At 37.1% G+C, this 21,050-nt stretch overlaps 1 protein-coding gene across 6 annotated transcripts in view; it reads right to left on the reverse strand.

Annotated features, from left to right (window-relative positions):
• The window catches only part of LOC126176495 (sedoheptulokinase-like), a 177,076-nt gene that overhangs the window by 88,321 nt on the left and 67,705 nt on the right, over positions 1-21,050 (reverse strand). For all 6 annotated transcript variants that reach the window (XM_049923689.1, XM_049923681.1, XM_049923653.1 and 3 more), the window contains 2 exons: positions 20,280-20,545; positions 15,938-16,075 (listed from right to left, as the gene is read on the reverse strand). In XM_049923689.1, the coding sequence (XP_049779646.1) occupies positions 15,938-16,075; positions 20,280-20,545 (404 nt within the window). The remainder of the gene's footprint in view (positions 1-15,937; positions 16,076-20,279; positions 20,546-21,050) is intronic.

Here is a 21,050-nt window from a genome sequence, read left to right on the forward strand (position 1 = left end):
TAGGATAGGTAAGACAGAAAGATGTCAAGTTCTACGAGAGGTCAGGATTGAAACAAATCTTCAGTTTAGGAAAGAAATTAAACAGCACAATTATATCACATTGGATCACCAATCACAGCTGTCAATTATAAATTTTCACCAATCACCAGAAATTTTATCTCCACCAAGTTGTATCTCAGTCCTAGGTAATTGCATTGATGAATTAAAGTCACCCAACCCAGTTGACATAATCTGCCTCTCTGAACACCATGTGACCACTGGTATAGCAACTAGGCCTAAGCACAATGAGAAACTCAGACAGGAGAGTACTGCAAATGTTAGAATAAGGAAAGGTTCACATAAAAGTATAACTAAAAATAATGTAAGTATATTTCATCAAAATATTGGGAGTTTAAAGAATAAAATAGATGAGCTTCTGGTTTGTTTAGAAGATTTAGAAGCTGAGGATGAAATAGATATACTATGCCTGTCTGAGCATCACATTGTTACTGATATGGATAAGGTAAATGTAAGTGGATATAAACTCTCTGCACATGTAATGAGAGAAAATATGGAGAAAGGAGGAGTTGCCATATATGTCAAAAGTTATCACTGTGCAAAAAGTATAGAAACAAAAAAGTTTTGTGTAGAGAAACATATAGAAGCATGTGCCTGTGAGCTTAAATTAAATAAAGGCACATTTATAATTGTAACTTTATATAGGTCCCCATCAGGAAATTTTCATCTATTTCTGAAAAATTTGGACTCCTTGTTGTGCTATCTGTCAGACAGGGGGAAGCAAATTATTATTTGTGGGGACTTCAATGTAGATTCTCTGAAAGAGGGTAATAGGAAAAATGACCTTGAAGTATTACTTGGTTCTTTCAATTTGACACCCGTTATTGATTTTCCTACTCGGGTGGTAAAGAATAGCAGCTCACTGATAGATAACTTCTTTATAGACCAAGATAAGTTTAACCAGATAAATGCTCAGCCTGTTGAGAATGGTCTTTCTGATCATGGTGCACAGCTAGTTACAATATATGACATAGCTCCATTCAGCAATACTAAACAGTCCTCCAAAGTAGTACGTTCAGTCAACGATTTAACAATTGCAAATTTCAGGGAAAGCCTACAGCAGTTAGACTGGGATGAGGTGTACCGTGAACCTGATGCCAATTTAAAATATAATTTATTTCATGACATTTTTGTAAATGCATTTGAAAACTGCTTCCCCAAGAAAATAGTTAAATATACTCGTAAGAAACCTAGTAACAAACCATGGCTTACTAAGGGTATAAAAATATCTTGTAACCGGAAAAGGGAAATGTATCTGACAGCAAGAAAGAGTAGTGACCCAGAAACTATCAAACATTATAAAAACTACTGTGTTATATTAAGAAAAGTTATTAAAAAATCCAGAAGTATGTGTATCATGTCTGAAATCAGCAACTCTGATAATAAAATTAAAACAATTTGGAATATTATTAAAAGAGAAACAGGTCAACCAAGAGCACAGGAAGACAGTATTACCATCAAATTGAATGAAAACTTTACGAACAAAAAGTCAGACGTTGAAAATATTTTTAATAATCATTTTCTAAATGTTGTGGATATAGTTGGATCAAGGTCTTCATTAGAAGATGCTAGGCTGTTAATGGAAGAGGCCATACCTATGCAATTTGATACAATTGAAATCTCACCCACTTCTCCCTATGAAATTAGGAAAATAATAAACTTGCTTAAAAGCAAAAACTCACATGGAATTGATGGCATTTCCAGCAAAATACTAAAAGCTTGTTCTCAACAGATAAGTAAGATTCTCAGCCACCTGTGTAATAGCTCTCTGGAACAGGGCATTTTCCCTGATAGACTGAAATATGCTATTGTTATACCTTTGCATAAAAAGGGGGATAGATCTGATGTCAACAATTACCGTCCAATCTCCCTTCTAACAGCTTTATCCAAAATTTTTGAGAAAGTAATGTATTCAAGAGTAGCTTCACATATCTGTAACAATGAAGTACTAACAAAATGTCAGTTTGGTTTCCAGAAAGGTTTTTCAACAGAAAATGCCATATATGCTTTCACCAATCAAATTTTGAATGATCTGAATAACCGAACACCACCCATTGGGATTTTTTGTGATCTCTCAAAGGCTTTTGATTGTGTAAATCATGAAATTCTGCTAGACAAGCTCAAGTATTGTGGCATGAGTGGGACAGTGCACAAATGGTTTAATTCGTACCTAACTGGTAGAGTGCAGAAAGTTGAAATAAGTAGTTCTCATACTATGCAAAGATCAGCACATTCCTCAAACTGGGGAACTATCAAGAATGGGGTTCCACAAGGGTCAGTCTTGGGTCCTTTGTTGTTCTTAATATATATTAATGACTTGCCATTCTATATTCATGAAGAGGCAAAGTTAGTTCTCTTTGCTGATGATACAAGTATAGTAATCACACCTGACAAACAAGAATTAACTGATGAAATTGTCAATAGTGTCTTTCAGAAAATTACTAAGTGGTTCCTTGTAAACGGACTCTCACTGAATTTTGATAAGACACAGTACATACAGTTCCGTACAGTGAATGGTATGACGCCATTAATAAATATAGACCTTAATCAGAAGCATATAGCTAAGGTAGAATACTCCAAATTTTTAGGTGTGTCCATTGATGAGAGATTAAATTGGAAGAAACACATTGATGATCTGCTGAAACGTTTGAGTTCAGCTACTTATGCAATAAGGGTCATTGCAAATTTTGGTGATAAACATCTTAGTAAATTAGCTTACTACGCCTATTTTCACTCGTTGATTTCATATGGCATCATATTTTGGGGTAATTCATCACTGTGGAAGAAAGTATTTATTGCACAAAAGCGTGTAATCAGAATAATAGCTGGAGTCCACCCAAGATCATCCTGCAGACATTTATTTAAGGATCTAGGGATATTCACAGTAGCTTCTCAGTATATATACTCTCTTATGAAATTTGTTATTAACAACCAAACCCAATTCAAAAGTAATAGCAGTGTGCATAACTACAATACTAGGAGAAAGGATGATCTTCACTATTCAAGATTAAATCTAACTTTGGCACAGAAAGGGGTGAATTATACTGGCACTAAAGTCTTTGGTCACTTACCAAATAGTATCAAAAGTCTGACAGACGACCAACAAGTATTTAAGAAGAAATTAAAAGAATTTCTGAATGACAACTCCTTCTACTCCATAGAGGAATTTTTAGATATAAATTAAAAAAAATTAAAAAAAAATTAAAAAAAAAAAAATATAAAAAAAGATAAAATAAAAAAACACAAAAAAATTAAAAAGTTGTTATATTAACTTAAGTATGTTGTTAAATTAACTTAATTATGTCATGTATTGGAAAATTTGACTCGTTCCACATCATTACGAAATATCGTATTCATGATCCATGGAACTTGTATTAATCTAATCTAATCTAATCTAATCTGTATTATTGAGAAATGGGGTCATGGTCATGATATAGGATTTGATGTGGGCATAATTCAAGCAATGGCATTTCTCATTGCGACAGGATCTTCTCATGAAATTTCAATCACCAACTTTCTCCTTCAAAAGCAAAAATATTTGGTTGATGCTGACTTAAATAGAGAGAAAATATGATTATAATAGAATAATAATGAAAATCATAGCTCACACAGAAAGAAACAGGTGTCTGTTTTTTGAAACTTCCTGGCAGATTAAAACTGTGTGCCCGACTGAGACTCGAACTCGGGACCTTCGCCTTTCGCGGGCAAGTGCTCTACCATCTGAGCTACCAAAGCATGACTCACGCCCGGTACTCACAGCTTTACTTCTGTCAGTATCTCGTCTCCTACCTTCCAAACTTTTTCCCACACGTTGTTCGGGAGCGGAATAATATAGAATTATTGTGAAAGTGGTTTGACGAACTCTCTGCCAAGCACTTAAGTGTGATTTGCAGAGTATCCATGTAGATGTAGAGGTATCTTCTACAGCTCTCTCTAGCACTATGGAAGTTATTCCCTCACGTCTTAACATGTCCTGTCATCCTGTCCCTTGTTTTTGGTCAGTGTTTTTCTTATGTTCCTTTCTTCACCTACTCTGCAGAGAAGCTCCTCATCCCTTATCTTATCAGGTCACCAAATTTTGCTCATCCTTCTACACCATCATTTTTTAAGTGCTTGGATTCTCTCCTTTTCTGGTTTTCCTGCAGTACATGTTTCATTTTCATACAATAATGTGCTCCAGGCACACATTCTCAGAAATTTCTTCCTTGGGTTAAGGCTGATGTTACTAGTAGTTGACTTCTCTTGGTCAATAAAGCCTTCTTTGCCTGTGTTATTGTGCTTTTTATGTCACCCTTGCTTCATCATTTGATTTTTGCTTCCAAGGTAGCAACATTTCGTCACTTTTCCTACTTCACAGCCATCAGTTTTGATGTTAAGTTTATCATTCATCTCATTTCTGTTCCTCCTCATTACTTTTCTCTCTTTTTCAGTTTACTCTCAATCCATATTTTGTCCTCAAAGGCTGTTCATTCCATTCAACATGTCCTGTAATTCTTCTTCATTTTCACCGAGAACAGCAATGTCATCACCAGTGAACCGTACCATTAATATCCTTCCACCATGAATTTAAATCTCACTCTTGACCTTTCTTCCATTTTTGACACCACTTCTCCAATGTGTATACTGAACAGTAGGACAAAGCCTACATCCCTGTTTTATACTCTTTTAAAACTAAGCACTTCATTCTTTTTTGCCATTCTAATTGTTCCAACTAGCTTTCTTGTACATATTGTATATAATATATAACCTACTCATATTTTTCTCAGTATTTCGAACATCTTGCACAATTTTACAATGACAAATGCTTTTTCCAGATTAATGAATCCTATCAATGTGACTTGATTTTTCTTAAGTCTTGCTTCCATTATGAAGTGTAACATCAGAACTATGTTTCTGGTGCCCTTGCCTTCCCATAGAGCAAAACTGATCATCATCTAACAGGTCCTCAATCTTCTTTTCCATTCATCTGCATATTATTCTTGTCAGCTCTTGGATGCAAGAGCTGTTAAGCTGAATGCCTGATATTTCTTGCAGTTACCAGCCCTTGCTATCTTCGATTGTGTGAATGACAATTTTTAAAAAGTCTGATGGTATTTCTCCAGAGTCATAGATTCTACACACAGACTTGAATAATCATTTGGTTGCTACTTCAATCAACAATTTCACAAATTCTGAAAGAGTGTTTTCCATTCCTTCAGCCCTACTTGATCACAAATCTTCCAAAGCTTTGTTGAACTCTGACTCTTAATACTGGATTCTCTATGGCTTCAACATCAAATCTCATTTCTTCCTCAATCACATCATCAGACAAGTCCTTTCCCCCTCTTAGAGGCCTTCACTCTCTCCTCTGTGCTTCAGTGGAATTCCCACTGACTCTTAATGTTGACACTCTTACTTTTAATTTCACCCAAGATTTCCCATATGCTCAATCAGTTCTTCAATCTACCATTTTTTTTATTTCTTCACATTTTTCCTGCAGCCACTTCACTGGGTTTCCCTGAACTTCCTATTTATTTCATTCCTAACTGACTTATATTTCTGTATTCAAGAATTTCCCTGAACATTTTTGTATATACTTCTTTTTTCAATCAAATTAAGTATTTCTTCTGTTACCCATGGTTTCTTTGCAGTTACCTTCCTTGTACCTATGTATGTTTGTCTGCCTTATGTGATTATCCTTTGCAGAGGTGCTCAGTCCTCTTCAGCTGAGTTGCCTACTGTGGTACTCATTATTCTAATGCACCTCATCATTCCTCAGTACATCAGTATCCCATTTCTTTCCACACAGTTTCTTCCAGACAATTCTTTTAAATTTTAGTCTTCTCTTCATCATTATTAAATTAGGATCCAAGTCTATATTTGCTCCTGAGTATGCCTCACAATCCAATATCCAATTTCAGAATCTCTGTCTGACCAAGATATAGTTCCACTGAAATTATCCCGTATTTCCAGGCCTCTTCCATGTATATCTCCTCCTCTTGTGATTTTTTAACAGTGTGCTATATCTAGCTGAAATTTATTGCAGTACACAATTACTCTTTCCCCTGTTTCATTCCTACTACCAAGCCCATATTCTTCAGTGATCCTTTCTTCTGCACCTTTTTCTAATGCCATGTTCCAGTCCCCCACAGTTATTAGATTATCATCTCCTTATATGGTCCATAATCTATTCACCATGCACTGTGATCTCATGCATTTATTATCAGAGTGTATTTATGTTTGCACCTGAAGTCCAGTGTGGTAATCAATCAACCATGTAGGGTCATCATGTACCCTTGTGGTTGTAGACCCCTGATAACACAGAGTCCCAAAGCTGATGCCTGAACTGCAAACTCCACATGTATCGCGAGGATTAGGTGTATGTCCGATCAGGGCACCAGGACTCTGGGCAGCAGCTACTATGTCATGTAGCCTTTTCCATGGTGGCATGGTGCCCATGTGGAGATTCTTTCATCAGAGTGAGTGGCATCAGAGTGGACAATCCACAATGAAATAAATCAAACTTACCAGTAGCTGTACCAACAAAACCTTCTCAATAGATATGAAACACGATCTCAGTGCAGAGACTTACAATACCATGGTATTTCCATCTTTGTTCAAGTTATGGGATGAGAGTCAGGCTAAGAAGAAATGGAGATAGATAATTCAGGCAGTTCTTGGTATGCTCAAGAACTGATGGAAATTCTTTTGCAAAAATGAAGTAACTGTTTTTCATTGAAAGTATTGAGGATAGGTTTGGAGAAGTTGTGTGAAGGAGGAAATGAGAAATGGATTTCTGCTAATCACAACCTTGACTGCTAACCAATCACAGGCACTTCAGGGCTGTAACAAGTTGTGACAAGTGTAGGGATATGAGGCCTGCTCAAAAAATTCCAGAATTTTGTCCACAAAATGTTCTTCGTTTACCTTTTACTTGTTGTGCATGGTTTCCTTCGAAATAATCTCCTCCACAATTGATACATCGCTCCCAATGCCATTTCCACTTCCAGAAGCAGTCTTGGTACACCTCTTGCTGGGTCAGGTGAAGCACCATCTGTGAATTTTCTTTTATCCTGTCTATCATTGCAAATCTTCATCCTTGCAATGGGGTTTTCCACTTTGGAGATAAAAGAAAACACAGGGGCCAAGTCAGGAGAGTATGGAGGTTAAGGCACCACAGTGATTTCGTTTTTTGTGCAATAGTCGTGCACCAAAAGAGATGAAGGTACGGGTGCATTATTGTCATGCAAGAGCCATGAATTGTCTCACCACATTTCAGACTACTCTCACATTTTCTTGCAGGTATCACAACACATCCTCATAGTACCATCACTTTAAAAGTTTGCCCCTGGGGCAATAATTCATGACGAACTAATCTTTCAACCCCAAGGAAAACTACCAGCATGGCTTTGACATTTGATCTGACCTGACAAGATTTTTCTGGTATTGGAGAACTTTTCCTGACCAACTGTGAAGACTAAATCTTGGTCTCAACATCATAACCATAGAAACACATCTCATTACCAGTTAAGGACTGAGCCAGATGGACTTATATTCAGGAGAATGACAGTTCAAACTCACATCTGGCCATCCTGATTTAGGTTTTCTGTGACTTCCCTAAATTGCTTCAGGCAAATGCCAGGATGGTTCCTTTAAAAGGTCATGGCTAACTTCCTTCCCCATCCTTCCCTGTAATCTGATGGGACCGATGACCTAGTTGTTTGGTCCCCTCCCCCCAAATCAACCAGCCAACCAACCAAACAGTTACAATTCTCTAAAGGAACATCTTGTACTCGTATTCCTGATCCAAAAGCTCTTCAGAGATTGTGAGGTGAAGGTCTTTCTGATCTTGACTCATGAGCCACAAGATGAACTTGGCAGCAACATGATGCATTCCAAGATGCTGTGTCAGGATTCAATGATATAATCCAACTGCAATGTTACATTCTTTTGCAACCTCTCAGACAGTCAGTCTTCAATTGGCATGCACAATTTCATTGACGTTCCTGGCAAGAGCATTGTCGGTAGACATGAAAAGGTGTCCTGAATGGTGGTAATCTTTAACACCTGTCCAGCTATTTATAAAATGTGTGAACCATTTGTAACACTGAGTATGGCTTAAGCACTCATCACCATACACTTCCTGCATGACTTGGTCCATCTCTGTTAAGGTTTTGTTGAGTTTCACACAAAATTTAATGCATATGCATTGCTCCTCTAACCCCACCACCTCAAAATTTGCAAACTGTGCAACACAACATTCTACTCAATAAGGCACTGAACATTAAGTAACAGACATACAACAATGAAACTTCCAGCACTTACACGTTAAACACAGGCATGTGCAGGGATGCCAACTGCATCTTGCTCCAATACACCATTGGTGCAAAATTATGTATGTTCTAGAATTTGTTCAACAGACCCTGTATACCAGTCACTGTCTCTCCTCATTACAAACTCAACAGGATTCAAGGCATCATCTCCCATCAGATCTAACGTTATAAACAGGCAAAGAACTATACATTAACCTACAGCAGTACAGAGTACATTTTGTTCCTCACATTTAGAGAAGACTTAAGGATAACATAGTGGACACTGAAGCTCCCATCCTTGCTTTCAATGGAAATGTTTCACCTATGAAAAATAAGGTTTAAGTTTATATTTTCCTCCATTTATGAAATGCTTTAGCTTTGGACACATGTCCTTCTGCAGTACAATGAACTTACCTGTGAAGCACACGAAAGGACAACACATTGGGGCAGACCTTACAATCCTCCTAAAAGCATAAACTGACCAGCATGGCAATTCAGGAGACACAGTTTTTAGAAACCCAACTCCCTAAAATAAAAAATTACGAATTATACTGTAAAAATTGTGTAATACTGAGATTGTTACTGGAGGGGCCTGTACACTTATACATTCAGACAATTTCAGTGAGCAGATGCTTGTAAATACTGCATTACAAGCTATGGTAGTCCATGCACTTGTCAGTTACAGTAGCAGTATGTAATATCTGTTTATTCCCAAATCAGTACATGCCGTATCAAGAGCTGGTGAAGCTACTGGAACAGCTGCCTCCACCCTACCTCCTACTAGGCTCAAATGGCTCTGAGCACTATGGGACTTAACATCTGAGGTCATCAGTCCCCTCTCCTACAAGGGGACTTCAACGGTTGCAATTCTCTGGGGGGTGGGGGCAGTAAAACACATCCAGCAGGGTGTCAAATAAGAGAGAAATTAATCTCAGGACTGGAAGTGTTCTTACTTAACACTGGAGCTCCAACACATTTCGTACACCCTATGGAACATACTCAGCTATAGACATTACAGCCTGCAGCCCAAGCATCTCACCACTGATTCAGAGGAATGACCATGGCAATCTCTGTGACAGGGACCACTTTCTTATCACTCTGTCTTTCTTAACTCTCCAACCACTGAATGCACACCATGATGGTTGCACTGGAAAACCAACTAGCAGTCTTTCACCTCCAATGCAACTTTTGAAGACAGCCAAGAGAAAGATTTCAAATGAGTAACAGAAGATACTATTGACACAATTACATGTGCTGCAAAAGCATCAATATCCCATTCTCCAGGCCTTCCTCACAGGAAACTTTTGCTGTGGTAATTGGAAGAAACAGGCACAGCTGTAAGAAGGGTGCTTCAATGCCACAAATTTTATTCTTCTGTGGAACATGTAATAGCATTCAAGAGATTTTGTGCAAAGGCATGGTTTTTAATACAAAACAGGAGAAAGCAGGAGTGTGGGGAACAGTACGTATAGTCCATGAGAGCCCACATCCCCTCATCTCAAGTATGAACTGAACGTTGCCACATTTGCACCCATTAAACATCCACAGCAGCTCCTGACATCTCCTTAAATGGCAACATCTATGCCAATCCCTCAGTTGTTGCTGGATTTTTTGTAGCATACCTTGCCACAGCATCTGCATGCAGTAGCTATATGATCTGTAAACACCCAGCAGACCAAAACTAATTATCCATCTGTGTGCAAGGACTTGAGTCATACAATGTTCCTTACAGTGAATGGGAGCTTCATTGTGGTTTAGCAATGTTGAGACACAGACCCTGGACCAAATAAAATCTACAGTCAAAAGCTTAAACACCTTAGTAATGACAGCATCAAACACGTACTTGGTTTTTTTTTAGCAGTGCTGACGAGAAGGGGAATTTTTCTGCCAATGGAGGGAGAGTATCATTATTTCTATCCTATCATTATTTCCATCCTGAAACAAAGAAATTTCTCACAAATTTTGACTATTATTGACCAATCTCTTTAGTGAATGGGATGGTGCCTGGGAGCCAGATGATATTTATCATAGTTTCAAAGCAGCTTTTGTGTACTCTGACCCACTACAGACCAATTAATATGTCTGGAATCTGCAGTGCAATGTTTTTGCACATCACCAATAACTGACCATCACATTCTTTGATCTGCAGAAGGTCCAACTGTTCTGGGTCCAGTCCCTCATAACCAAAGTGTACAGGAAAATGGACTCTCTAGAGGATCAGCTTCAGGCATAGCCCTCTTTGCCATTGCAATCACTAGTATAGTGACCACCTTGCAACTTGATGTGTCTTGTTTATGGTAAGTAGCAATCTATGTTTTCCTACATTGTTGTTACCCATGAGTTCCTTTTACATCAAGAGGACTTGCCCGTTCAGCTGTGGTAATCATACAACAACAATCAATATTCTCACAGTATTATCCAGCTGACTAACTTGAGACAAGCCATGAACCCATCTACCTCTCTTCCTTACTCCAGATACTTGCACATGATGTCATAGCAGCCAAAAAAGTTATACATTTTCTGAGGGAAGTGAATATTATAACAAAATCTAATTAACTTAATTTTCAGGGGTGGATGAGGACAGAACACCTCTCACTGTGACTCATACCCTGAGAGGCCTCAAGCAGCTTTCTCCCCCCACAGTATCATGAATTTTTAAATTTTTATGCACATATTTTATATATCCATTTAAGCTAATAAGATCTCTACTTCATATAAATCTTCATTTTCTCACTCCATTTTGGTCATGCAGTGTACGATGACCGTCCTTGGCATATTCTTCAGTCACGTTGGTAGGGGATGGGTGAGAGGGTGCACTATCTGCTACAGAAATCTGCTGTTTAGTAGCCTCCAGCTGTGGCCATGCTTCTATGTCAGCATCAATTCCTGATGATTGGCTATAATTTCTAGCTGCCTGGGTTTTGTCTCTCTTTCAACCATTTCCCTTTACTTGACATGAATTTCCAGTGGAATGAGGGACTGACAACTGAGATTTAAACCTATAATCATCATCACCACCATTACATTGTATTTTTTGTGGTTAATTCTTCTTCTAACCAGATCATTGCAGTGATGAACCCATCAGTTGTTCAGAGCCTGTAATCACACTAAAGAGTGTCATCCCAAGTAAGTTAATAATTTTTATGCGAACTTTGCACAGCCTTATGTCTGAGTGCACTATTGATTAAAAACGGTTCATGAAAGTATAACAGAAGAAGAGTTGTTGCTTTCTCTTTAGAAACAGCTGATATATATGCAACAATTGATATGTTTTGTTTTGCTGGACATCACCTTGAAGCTACATGAATTACTAAATTATTTAGTTACATTTTAATTGGTTCTTGCTACTCTGTAGGACCAATGTGAGACAAGGAGATAAGGAAAAAGGGGAGGGGGGGGCTGATGGCAGTTTACATGCCAAATGTTCTTCGCCACCTACAGGAAATACAGTATTCCATAGTTCTTTGTCCAGCTAAAAACAATTCCTTAAAAACTTTATAGGAACAGCAGTAAGAGCATATTACATAGAAATTTTAATATTAATTTTCTTGCAAATAAAAACAATCATAAACAGTTGGAATCATCATTGTCTACCTTTAAATTTATTCTCTATGATCTCATTTTCTGACATTAGTAGATGGGCCCAGCAAGACAATTATTGATAACCTGTTGTTGGACCCCAAATATTATAATGAAGTATGATCAAATGACAGCCTTAAAAGTTACCAGCAGAGAAATGGTAAATGGTCAGATCCTAGTCAAACATGTTAGAATAATAAATACAGAATCTATTAGTTTGTTTGGAAATAATTTACAACATGAACAAGCTTATCAGGCAGACACCTCGGATGAGAAATTCAATTCATTCTTGGATTTCTTTCTCAAACAATTTGAAGTCTGATTCTCCCAAATCAAAGAGTAAAATTGAACCAACCCCAAGTGCTAGGAAAGAGGGGCTAACAACTGAAATTAGAATATCATATGGTCAAAAAAGGGACCTGTGTGTAGAACAGAGGGCTAGTGTAAACTTGTCAGTAAAATTATATCAAAAGAAATATTGCAAAATATAAACATGTGTAATCAAGAAGGCCAAAGACATGCACTGTGCACAAAAAATTAGCAGGTCAAACAATAAAGTAAAAACCATGTGGAACACCATAGAAGTGATACCAGCAGGAACAAAAAACCAGAATAAGCAGGATGTCCCAGTTCTCTGGTGACAGAATGAGCCAGAATAGTCAAAAGTTGCCTCATTAGAATTCAATGATTTTTTTTCTCACACTGTTGAAAAAACAGGAAACTACAGTTATCAGCCTCTCACAGAAGCCATAGAGTTGCTTAATCACAAATAGCAAACATAGCACTCCATTTCAAAAGCACAACCCCTAAAGAAACTTAAAGACCATAAAATTACTTATAAGTATTCAATCCTCTTTGTGTGATGTATCAAATAAGATTTTCCTATCATGTGCAGACTTAACCAGTTACGTATTATGCTATATGTGTAACGAATTGATGTAAACCAGGATATTTTGTGATGGAGTAGAACAAAGGGTAGTGATGTTAATTCACAAAAGTGGAGAATGGCTTGTAATAGCCAACTGTTAGCCCATCTCTCTGTTGCCAGCATTTTCAACAGTTTTGAGAGAATAGTGTATGACAGGATTTACAGCCACACTACACAAAACACCTTACTGACACCTTTGGCTTCCCAAAGGGATTCTCCACACAGAGAACTATATTTTGTTTAATAGAAATTCTAGATGAACTAAATTTCCTAAACAATTTTTGATGTTGCTGAGCAACAGTCATACAATAATTTTTAAATGAACACACTGCCACTTGACTGTATTGTTATTTATTTAATTATGACCCAGGTTTTGGCCTTTTATGCCATTTTCAAGTGACTGAGTTTATGTCACTAACATATATTGCAGGAAACAAAGAGTTGTCCTAACAAGGACAGGTGTACCAATAAGGAGTCTCCCTAGGCATGGAGCAATGATTTTGTTGAGCTACATTAATGATTTACAAAGTACAATTTATAACAGGGTAAAAATAGTAATATTTGCTGATAACACAAGTACCCTGATCAAAGGGTTCAAAACACTATACATCCCTTATAGTCACTAACCATGTATATGAATGGTTCACAGCAAGTAGTTTAGCCTTAAATTTGTCAAAAACTCCTATTAAGCAATGTTAGAGAACAAATAAAACTTCAAGTTCATGAAATGGATAATGACAAGCAGAAAATTAATATACAATTCATAGGTATCCAGATGGACAATCAGCTATGAACAAATGAGCAAACTGATAAGCTACTCAAGAAACATTGCTCAGCATGCTTTTATCTGAGCACTATATCTCACTTCACTGCTGGAGAAATAGTATTAGTGTCTTATTTTTCATATTTCTATCTATACTTTCCTATGATACAAACTTTTGGACTAAGGCTGTAGGAGCTGACAAAATATTCAGGCTTCAAAAACAAGCATCCATTTTTAATCATTCACACAAATTTATGCCAAAAAATTACAGAGTGTAATATTATATGTAGCCAACTGTAGATAGAAACTAGCTAAAACAGTATCTATATGATATCTAAAATGTCTGTGTAGAAAAATGTTCATGTCAGTTAATACTATATTCTTTAACTCAACATGTGCTATATTACTAGAACACTTCTGTACAACATATAATCTGCAGGACCAAATAAAAAATTAAATGAAGGGAAATTAGTTTATATCATAAGTTTCAACCATTCACTGGGGAAAAATATTGTGTAAGGTGAGAGAGCTCTGGGATTGTCACAGTATCCAAATAGATATAGAACTGGATCGGGAACTTCCTAACAGGAAGAATTCACTTCATCACACAAAATGTGCTATAACATCAGAAGTTAATGTCAGTAAATCTTGATTCTTTAGACCATGCTGTTGTATATAAATATGGCATTACACAAAAAGTTTAAGATTCAGTCAGATTTACAGATAAATTCCAGCTGGCCCTCAATACAATAAAATATAATGGTACTGTAATCATACGCATCCACAAGGGGGGGCACTCTACGTTGCCCCCCTCCCCTCGCCGCAGAATCTGGAGTACAGAGTTTTTATACATTACAGAATTCTTGCACACTTCTACAAATGAGTGGAAGACCATCAGTTCCCTGTAATTTTTTGTGCCACCTATAAAATTTTGTTCTTGTGGCATGACATGTTTCAAAACTGACCAACTCATTTACAAAAAAACTTATAATTTTAAGTCTTGTGCTGCAAATGGCTGTGTTTTGGAATTTGAACCCTTGGATTAGCATATTTCTGCAGGTCTGGTTATTTTTTTAATCTTTCTTGTCAGATTAAATATGTGAACTGGACTGGTCTTGAACCTCCTGTGAGTAATACTCTGTAAGGACTTACTTAACACACACACACACACACACACACACACACACACACATCTTCCCCCCCCCCCCCCACCCCCACCCACCCACCCAAACACAAACACAAACACAAACACACTTTATCTCTCTCAAACACGCAGTTGCAGTTGCCTTCAAATGCTGCAACTTGGATGGAGGGAATACCGATCTTGGATAGTTTTAGTGTGGGGAAATGGAAGAGATCAGGAGAGGGAGGGGGAGGAGGGGAGGGGTGAGAGAGAGTAGAATGAGACAGTTTTCTCACCCTCCTCCCCTTCCTTGCCCTGCCCCATCCCATCTGTCCAACATAACCCAACACCAAGATTACTTTTCTACTCCATTCCAGATAATTTATTGGAATCTTTCCTTATCTCTCTATCTTTTTCTCCTGCTATGCATCTTTTACTTTCCCCCTGTGCTCTCCCCCCTTCTCTTAACTTTGCTATACATGCACCCAATGCTTCATTTGTGATGGTACACACTGGTATCCCATACTAGTATCTCTGATGGAAAAAAAATCAGAACTGCAGGTTTTGAGATGTACGATTGAACTTCTATTGTGGCTGAAGCGATGTGAAACTAATGTTGCATTCACACTTTTAAGATGCTCAGGAAAGTGTTAAAATAATGTTTTAAGAAGTATAAATTTCAAACACACCCTCCTTCCAGGAAAATCACTGTACCACAACTTCTTTTTTTCACAGATTGAGCACTGCATACACCTTCTTAATTTATAGTTCCTGTCAGCTGCATAACTCTTTGATCTCAGGCATCAATGAATAATTTTAGAACATCTCTCAATTTTATACATTACAAAAAAGCTGGGCTACTTGTTTCCTCATACCCACATACTTGATACATATCTGTTCATCACAGCTGACCACATATGATTCCCATACTGCCCAAGAATTGTCAGAAGTGCTCAACAATGACCATTTTAAAAGCAAAAAATAACCCATGCAACTTTTCTGAAAAACATTGATGCTAAATAAATCAACCTACCCCACACTGAGGTTGCTATCACAAGATACAGTACTCTTACAAACACTCAAGTTCAAAACTGACAATGGTAAGTGAAAACTTCAGAAATAAGTGGTATGTAAGAGGCTGCATTTGTTTTTCAGTCGTATTATGTTAATGAGATCTAAACTATTAATAAAAGTACCTGGAGATTGATGGCTAGGTTGAAAATCTGGTTTCATAACAAATGCTAGCTGTGCAGATGTAGATATATTCATCACAGCATCATCATCTTTTTCCAGTGTGGCAAGAACTGAACATGGAAGATCCCCCAATGCTGCTCCTGGTATTGAAAAATTGGAAGTTAAACAAGAATAACTTTTATGCTTTAATTATAAAAGTAAATTTACAAACCAACATGTAACAATGGAAAATGGCATTAAAGACTACCTGAAAGCAGAACTGTAAATAATTACATAAAATTTGCAGTCTTTGAACACAGAGATTCATTGTTGACAAACTTTCTAGGTTATGGATATTTTTGCCAGTAATACACCACCTTCAGTTACAGCAGTTTATTTACTTTTTTAATTCCAATGTGTTTCAGAGCTATAACTAACTCTGTCTAGAGTTGTAGCATTTGAACTCCAACAATAAATTAAATATTTTGGCTTAAAATGGTATATAACAAGTAAGTACCACTAACATATGAACTAGTCGCAGATACTGCTTGATGAAATATATGCTAATAATGTGGCAATCTTTCTTCTGCCTGATCCTGATCTCCTCAACATACTGTTGGTCATAAAAACTGCAACACAAGTTAGGATACCAAACAAAAAAATTTTACTAATGATAGTTATACAATATAGTACAGTAGGAAGACTACTTCATTAAATTTGTAGGTAATTTTGGTGTATGCATAGTAAAAATTTAGTACTCAGATATGCTGTCTCTGGCAGCAACAATGCCTGTAATCTAGTTGGGCAGGAGCTGAACAGAGATCAGATGACAGATGAGGGTAGGCCTACATCATTCCATGGTACTTCAACTCTGTGGCAGAGTTCATCAGTTACAGTGGCTGGCAAATGATGATGCACCAGTGTCTTGGCAAAGTGTGGACAGATTTTGTTAATTTCTTAAATAACTGGGAAGCCATCATTGCATTTCTCTTGCACATACTGCATAACACACTGCTCCAATTTTTGAAACTTTCCCTAGTAATGCACTCTGCAAGATATTCTTCATCTAACAACAGTAAAATACCTGGGTGTAAACATCTGGAGTGATGTAAAAGAGAACAAAAACAAGAGGTAGCTTAAAACCTTTGAACTTATTCTTGACTATTGCTTGTCATGTTTGTTTTATGGGCATTAGGTCTTGGTCCAAGGCATATTTCTTTTCCTAATGTTTCATCTTCCAATGCTGGAGAAATATAGGACTCAGAAAGCAGTTACTGTCATAAACAGGTTCAACAAGCCAAACAGTTTATATGTATCCATGCAATGGTCAGTTCATGACATCATCAGACTGCTGCCTAAGATGGTGGAGCTTTTGTGGGGAAGAGTTAATGCTGTTTGTTTTATTTAGCACTAATGCCCTTAACTTGTCTAGTTTCAATCCTCTTCGTTCCCTGTTAAACTTTTATTTTTGTGCTTCTGAATTTCTATGGCCTTGGTACGAGGGCTATCCAGAAAGTAACAGATTTTTTGAAATAAAATATTAACAATATAGAAAAACTAAATTTTATTTAGTACATTTTTTTCTACATAACTGCTATTCAAACTAAGGCACTTATCATACTGTGTCACAATACCATCTCTGTAGAAATCTACCACCTGCGACTGCAACTATCGATTTATAAAGGCATGCAGTTCAGCATCAGTATCAAAGTATTGCGTATGAGACATGTCTGCATTGCTGGGAAGAAAATCCAGGCTGTATGGTGCATAATCAAACACCTCCCATCCAACATCCTGTAGGAGCTCTCAGGTACAATTGGCCATGTATGAGCATGTTGTCACGAAAAAAACAAAACTTTTGTGCTAAGTTTTGCTTGACACTTGTTTTGCATCACTCACCTTAACTTTCTCAGTGACTGACAATACCTCTCTGAGTTTTGTTGTGCTATGACCAAGTAAATCAATGAGAATCACATCCTTAGAGTCCCAAAACAAAGTAGCCATGATCTTTTCTGCTGACAGCATTTGTATAAACCTCCTTGGTTTCTTGGAAGAATTTTTGTGTCTCATCAACTGGCTTTACATTTCACAACTGACATGCTTCACCCAAGTCTTGTCCCAGTCATGATAAGAGTGATAACTTTGTTACCATTTTTCTTGTAATCTTCTGGACAATCAGTGCTGCAGCCAATCTGTTTCTTTGTGACCTTCTGTTAAGATATTGGGAACCCACATAACATAAAATTTGTGGTAATGAAGCCTCTCTGGCAAAATTTCATGCACCAAACTCCATGAAATTTGTGAAAAATGTTATGAAAATTCCATAATCATGAAACGAGAATTTTTATGAATGCTGTTGATTTTCATCTCCAGTTCGTCAATCAGAAGGCTAGGCCTACCACTGCAGTCCTCATTGTAGACACTAGTACGGTCATTTTTAAAATCAATGCAACAGTCTCACTCGGCTTTCACTCATTATTCCTTTTCAGTACATATCACAAAGATTGCGATAAATTTTAATTCGTTTGTAGTTTTTTGGCAACAAAAACTTAATCACAGAATGCATGTCACAACTGGCAGGATTTTTTAATGCAACACACATTTTAATGCATCACAGAAAACAAAGTAACAGAGACACAGACCACACACTAGCAGTGCTGGATGCGTACTGAGTGTAGGAACACTATGGCTCCAAGATGGCACCTGTAGCCCTGCCCATAGCCATGACAGAGTGAAACATGTGTTACTTTCTGGACAGCCCTCACACATTCTAGAGTAGTATAGATTAAAAACTTGAGAAAACCGCAGTATCAGAGAAATGAATTTGGTAGTTCCCTAGTTCCAGTGCATTATCTGCTACTGCTGATTTATCTGTGTTGCCCACATGACAATTGCTCTTGTTTATCTTAAAGTGAGTGTTTATGTTTCGTTTTGTAGTTCCTATGTACACCTGACCTCATGTGCAGGGGATTTTATATACTCCTACTGTGGCAAGCACAGAGCATAGGTCCTTTACAGCATTCAAATATTCAAGTGTCTTTCTTTTTGAGTTAAGTACAATGGTACTCTACTACGTCATCTGTAACCATTTAGTTGGTTCTTTTTCCTTATAAGCTACAGACCTTTTGGGTGTAGTGCTCTATTTATCACTTTGTCAAAGTAGCTGTTTCTTCTGAATGCAATTCTTAAATGATCAAGCTCATGCCCCATGTATTGTGGTTTGCAGATTCTTTCAGCCTGGTCCACCTATGTCACCAGCACTGGAAGACAAAACATTAGGTAGAGATGCAATAAGCTTTGAACCACAGCCTAATGCCCTTAAAAATCACAAAAAATGCAAATACCAGTCATGAAATCCAGCACTTAATGGTTATTGCTTGTCATACTGGACCCTTACCATGTAGGATTAGTAGAGGAAAGAGAAAAGATCCAAAGAAGGGCATTGCATTTTATCAAGGATATACTTAACAAGTATGAGAGCATCCCAGAGATGCTCATCAAATTATAGTGGCAGAAGGCTCAAGAGAAGAGTTGCCTGTCACTGAAACATTTGCTTTTAAAATTCTGAGTACGTTCCTGGAAGAATCAGGTAACATATTACTTCCTCCCATGCCAGTCTCACACAAAATGAGCAAGATGGGAATATCAGAGTAATTCAAGTAGTTTATAGGAGCTTATTGATAGTCATAATTTCCGTTCACCAATCACGACTGTAGTAGGAATGAAAGTAGATTACAGTGGTACCAGAAGTACCCATCAGATATGAAAAGTTGGCTTGTGGAACACAGGTCCTGATATATGCTTTGTATGGCAGCACAGGAAAACTTCATGGTCATAGCAATGTTTGGTATCTTTAATGTTTTGAATGTTTTCAGGTTATCAATGTCTTCAGGTTATCTACTTTTTCCACAAGTTAAGTAAAAAAAGTTTCCCCTCAACAATTCACAGCCTTCTGTCTCCTTTGATAGAAGTTCTTACAGTAACTGCATCACTTCCCTCTAGTAATATCCATTTTTGTCTTATTTTTCAGATGCACTTCTACCACTGGTAACTTTTTTTATACAAATAATTAATCTTGCTTCCATTTAATATATACCTGTTAACTAATCAGTGCGATAAAACTAATATTGTGTGTAAATATGCTTATCACTTTGAGTATGACAGCAATAAATCACAACAAGAAATTTTCTGCTGTTATAAAATCTCTGAATTATAGAAAAAACAGAAACACTTTTCTATCAGAGTCTCTCAAATGCGTAGCATGCTACTATATTAAAAATATTTTTTTTCTATTATACAGATAACATATGTTATTGAGAATCTAATGTAGGGTGGAATCATATGTGCCCACACTTGGCAACATACCTACAGGAGTACCACTGGGAATCCCATACCAACTGTTTGCAAGACTTCCTACAACTTCTCCACTTTTGACAATTCTTGGTAGTATATGGGTTGGAAATCCAGCATTTTGTAAAATATCAGTATTCCATTCAGATGTATTTGTGTCAAAATAGCCCCACATTGCAGCATTCTGCACAGACATAACAGGCTTATCCATATCACATAACATAGCCACAGCAAAATCCTGGACTGTTCCAGCACAATTATATCTGTCAAGTTTATCAGGTCTGGAAATAAATCAGAGAAGTTTAGCCAGTTTTGAGAAAATAATACATCACCATGAGAAAGGACAAACTAGTACTGTTATAATCAATTGTAGGCTAAACTAAATTGTGCTCATTAATAATTTTTGAGGACAGTAGGCCCATCCTCATTCAAAACAATCTTTCTCTAATTTCACTGTACAATTATGTGAGAAACAGGTTAGTTGCAGAATTTTTGGACGCTCACAAAAGTATATTTTCATAAGCTAGCAGTACCAGTGATTTGGACACATAATTTAATTTGTAGCAAATCAGCATTTGTGGTTCACAGTTCAGCCAAAGTATACGTCACCCCTAAATTTCATTGTATATCAACACAAATAAAAGTGTGTTTTTTGAGAATTTTTGGGAGCTACCATTATCCTTTGGATAATCTATATGCAAATTGTAACAAATCAGCATTTGTGATTTAGTCACTGTAGTAGATTTTCTAATTAATGTATTGTGTTATATTTAGTTTCCCCTTTAA

Source organism: Schistocerca cancellata, chromosome 1 (assembly GCF_023864275.1).
Source record: "Schistocerca cancellata isolate TAMUIC-IGC-003103 chromosome 1, iqSchCanc2.1, whole genome shotgun sequence".
Taxonomy (NCBI): Eukaryota; Metazoa; Arthropoda; class Insecta; order Orthoptera; family Acrididae; genus Schistocerca; species Schistocerca cancellata.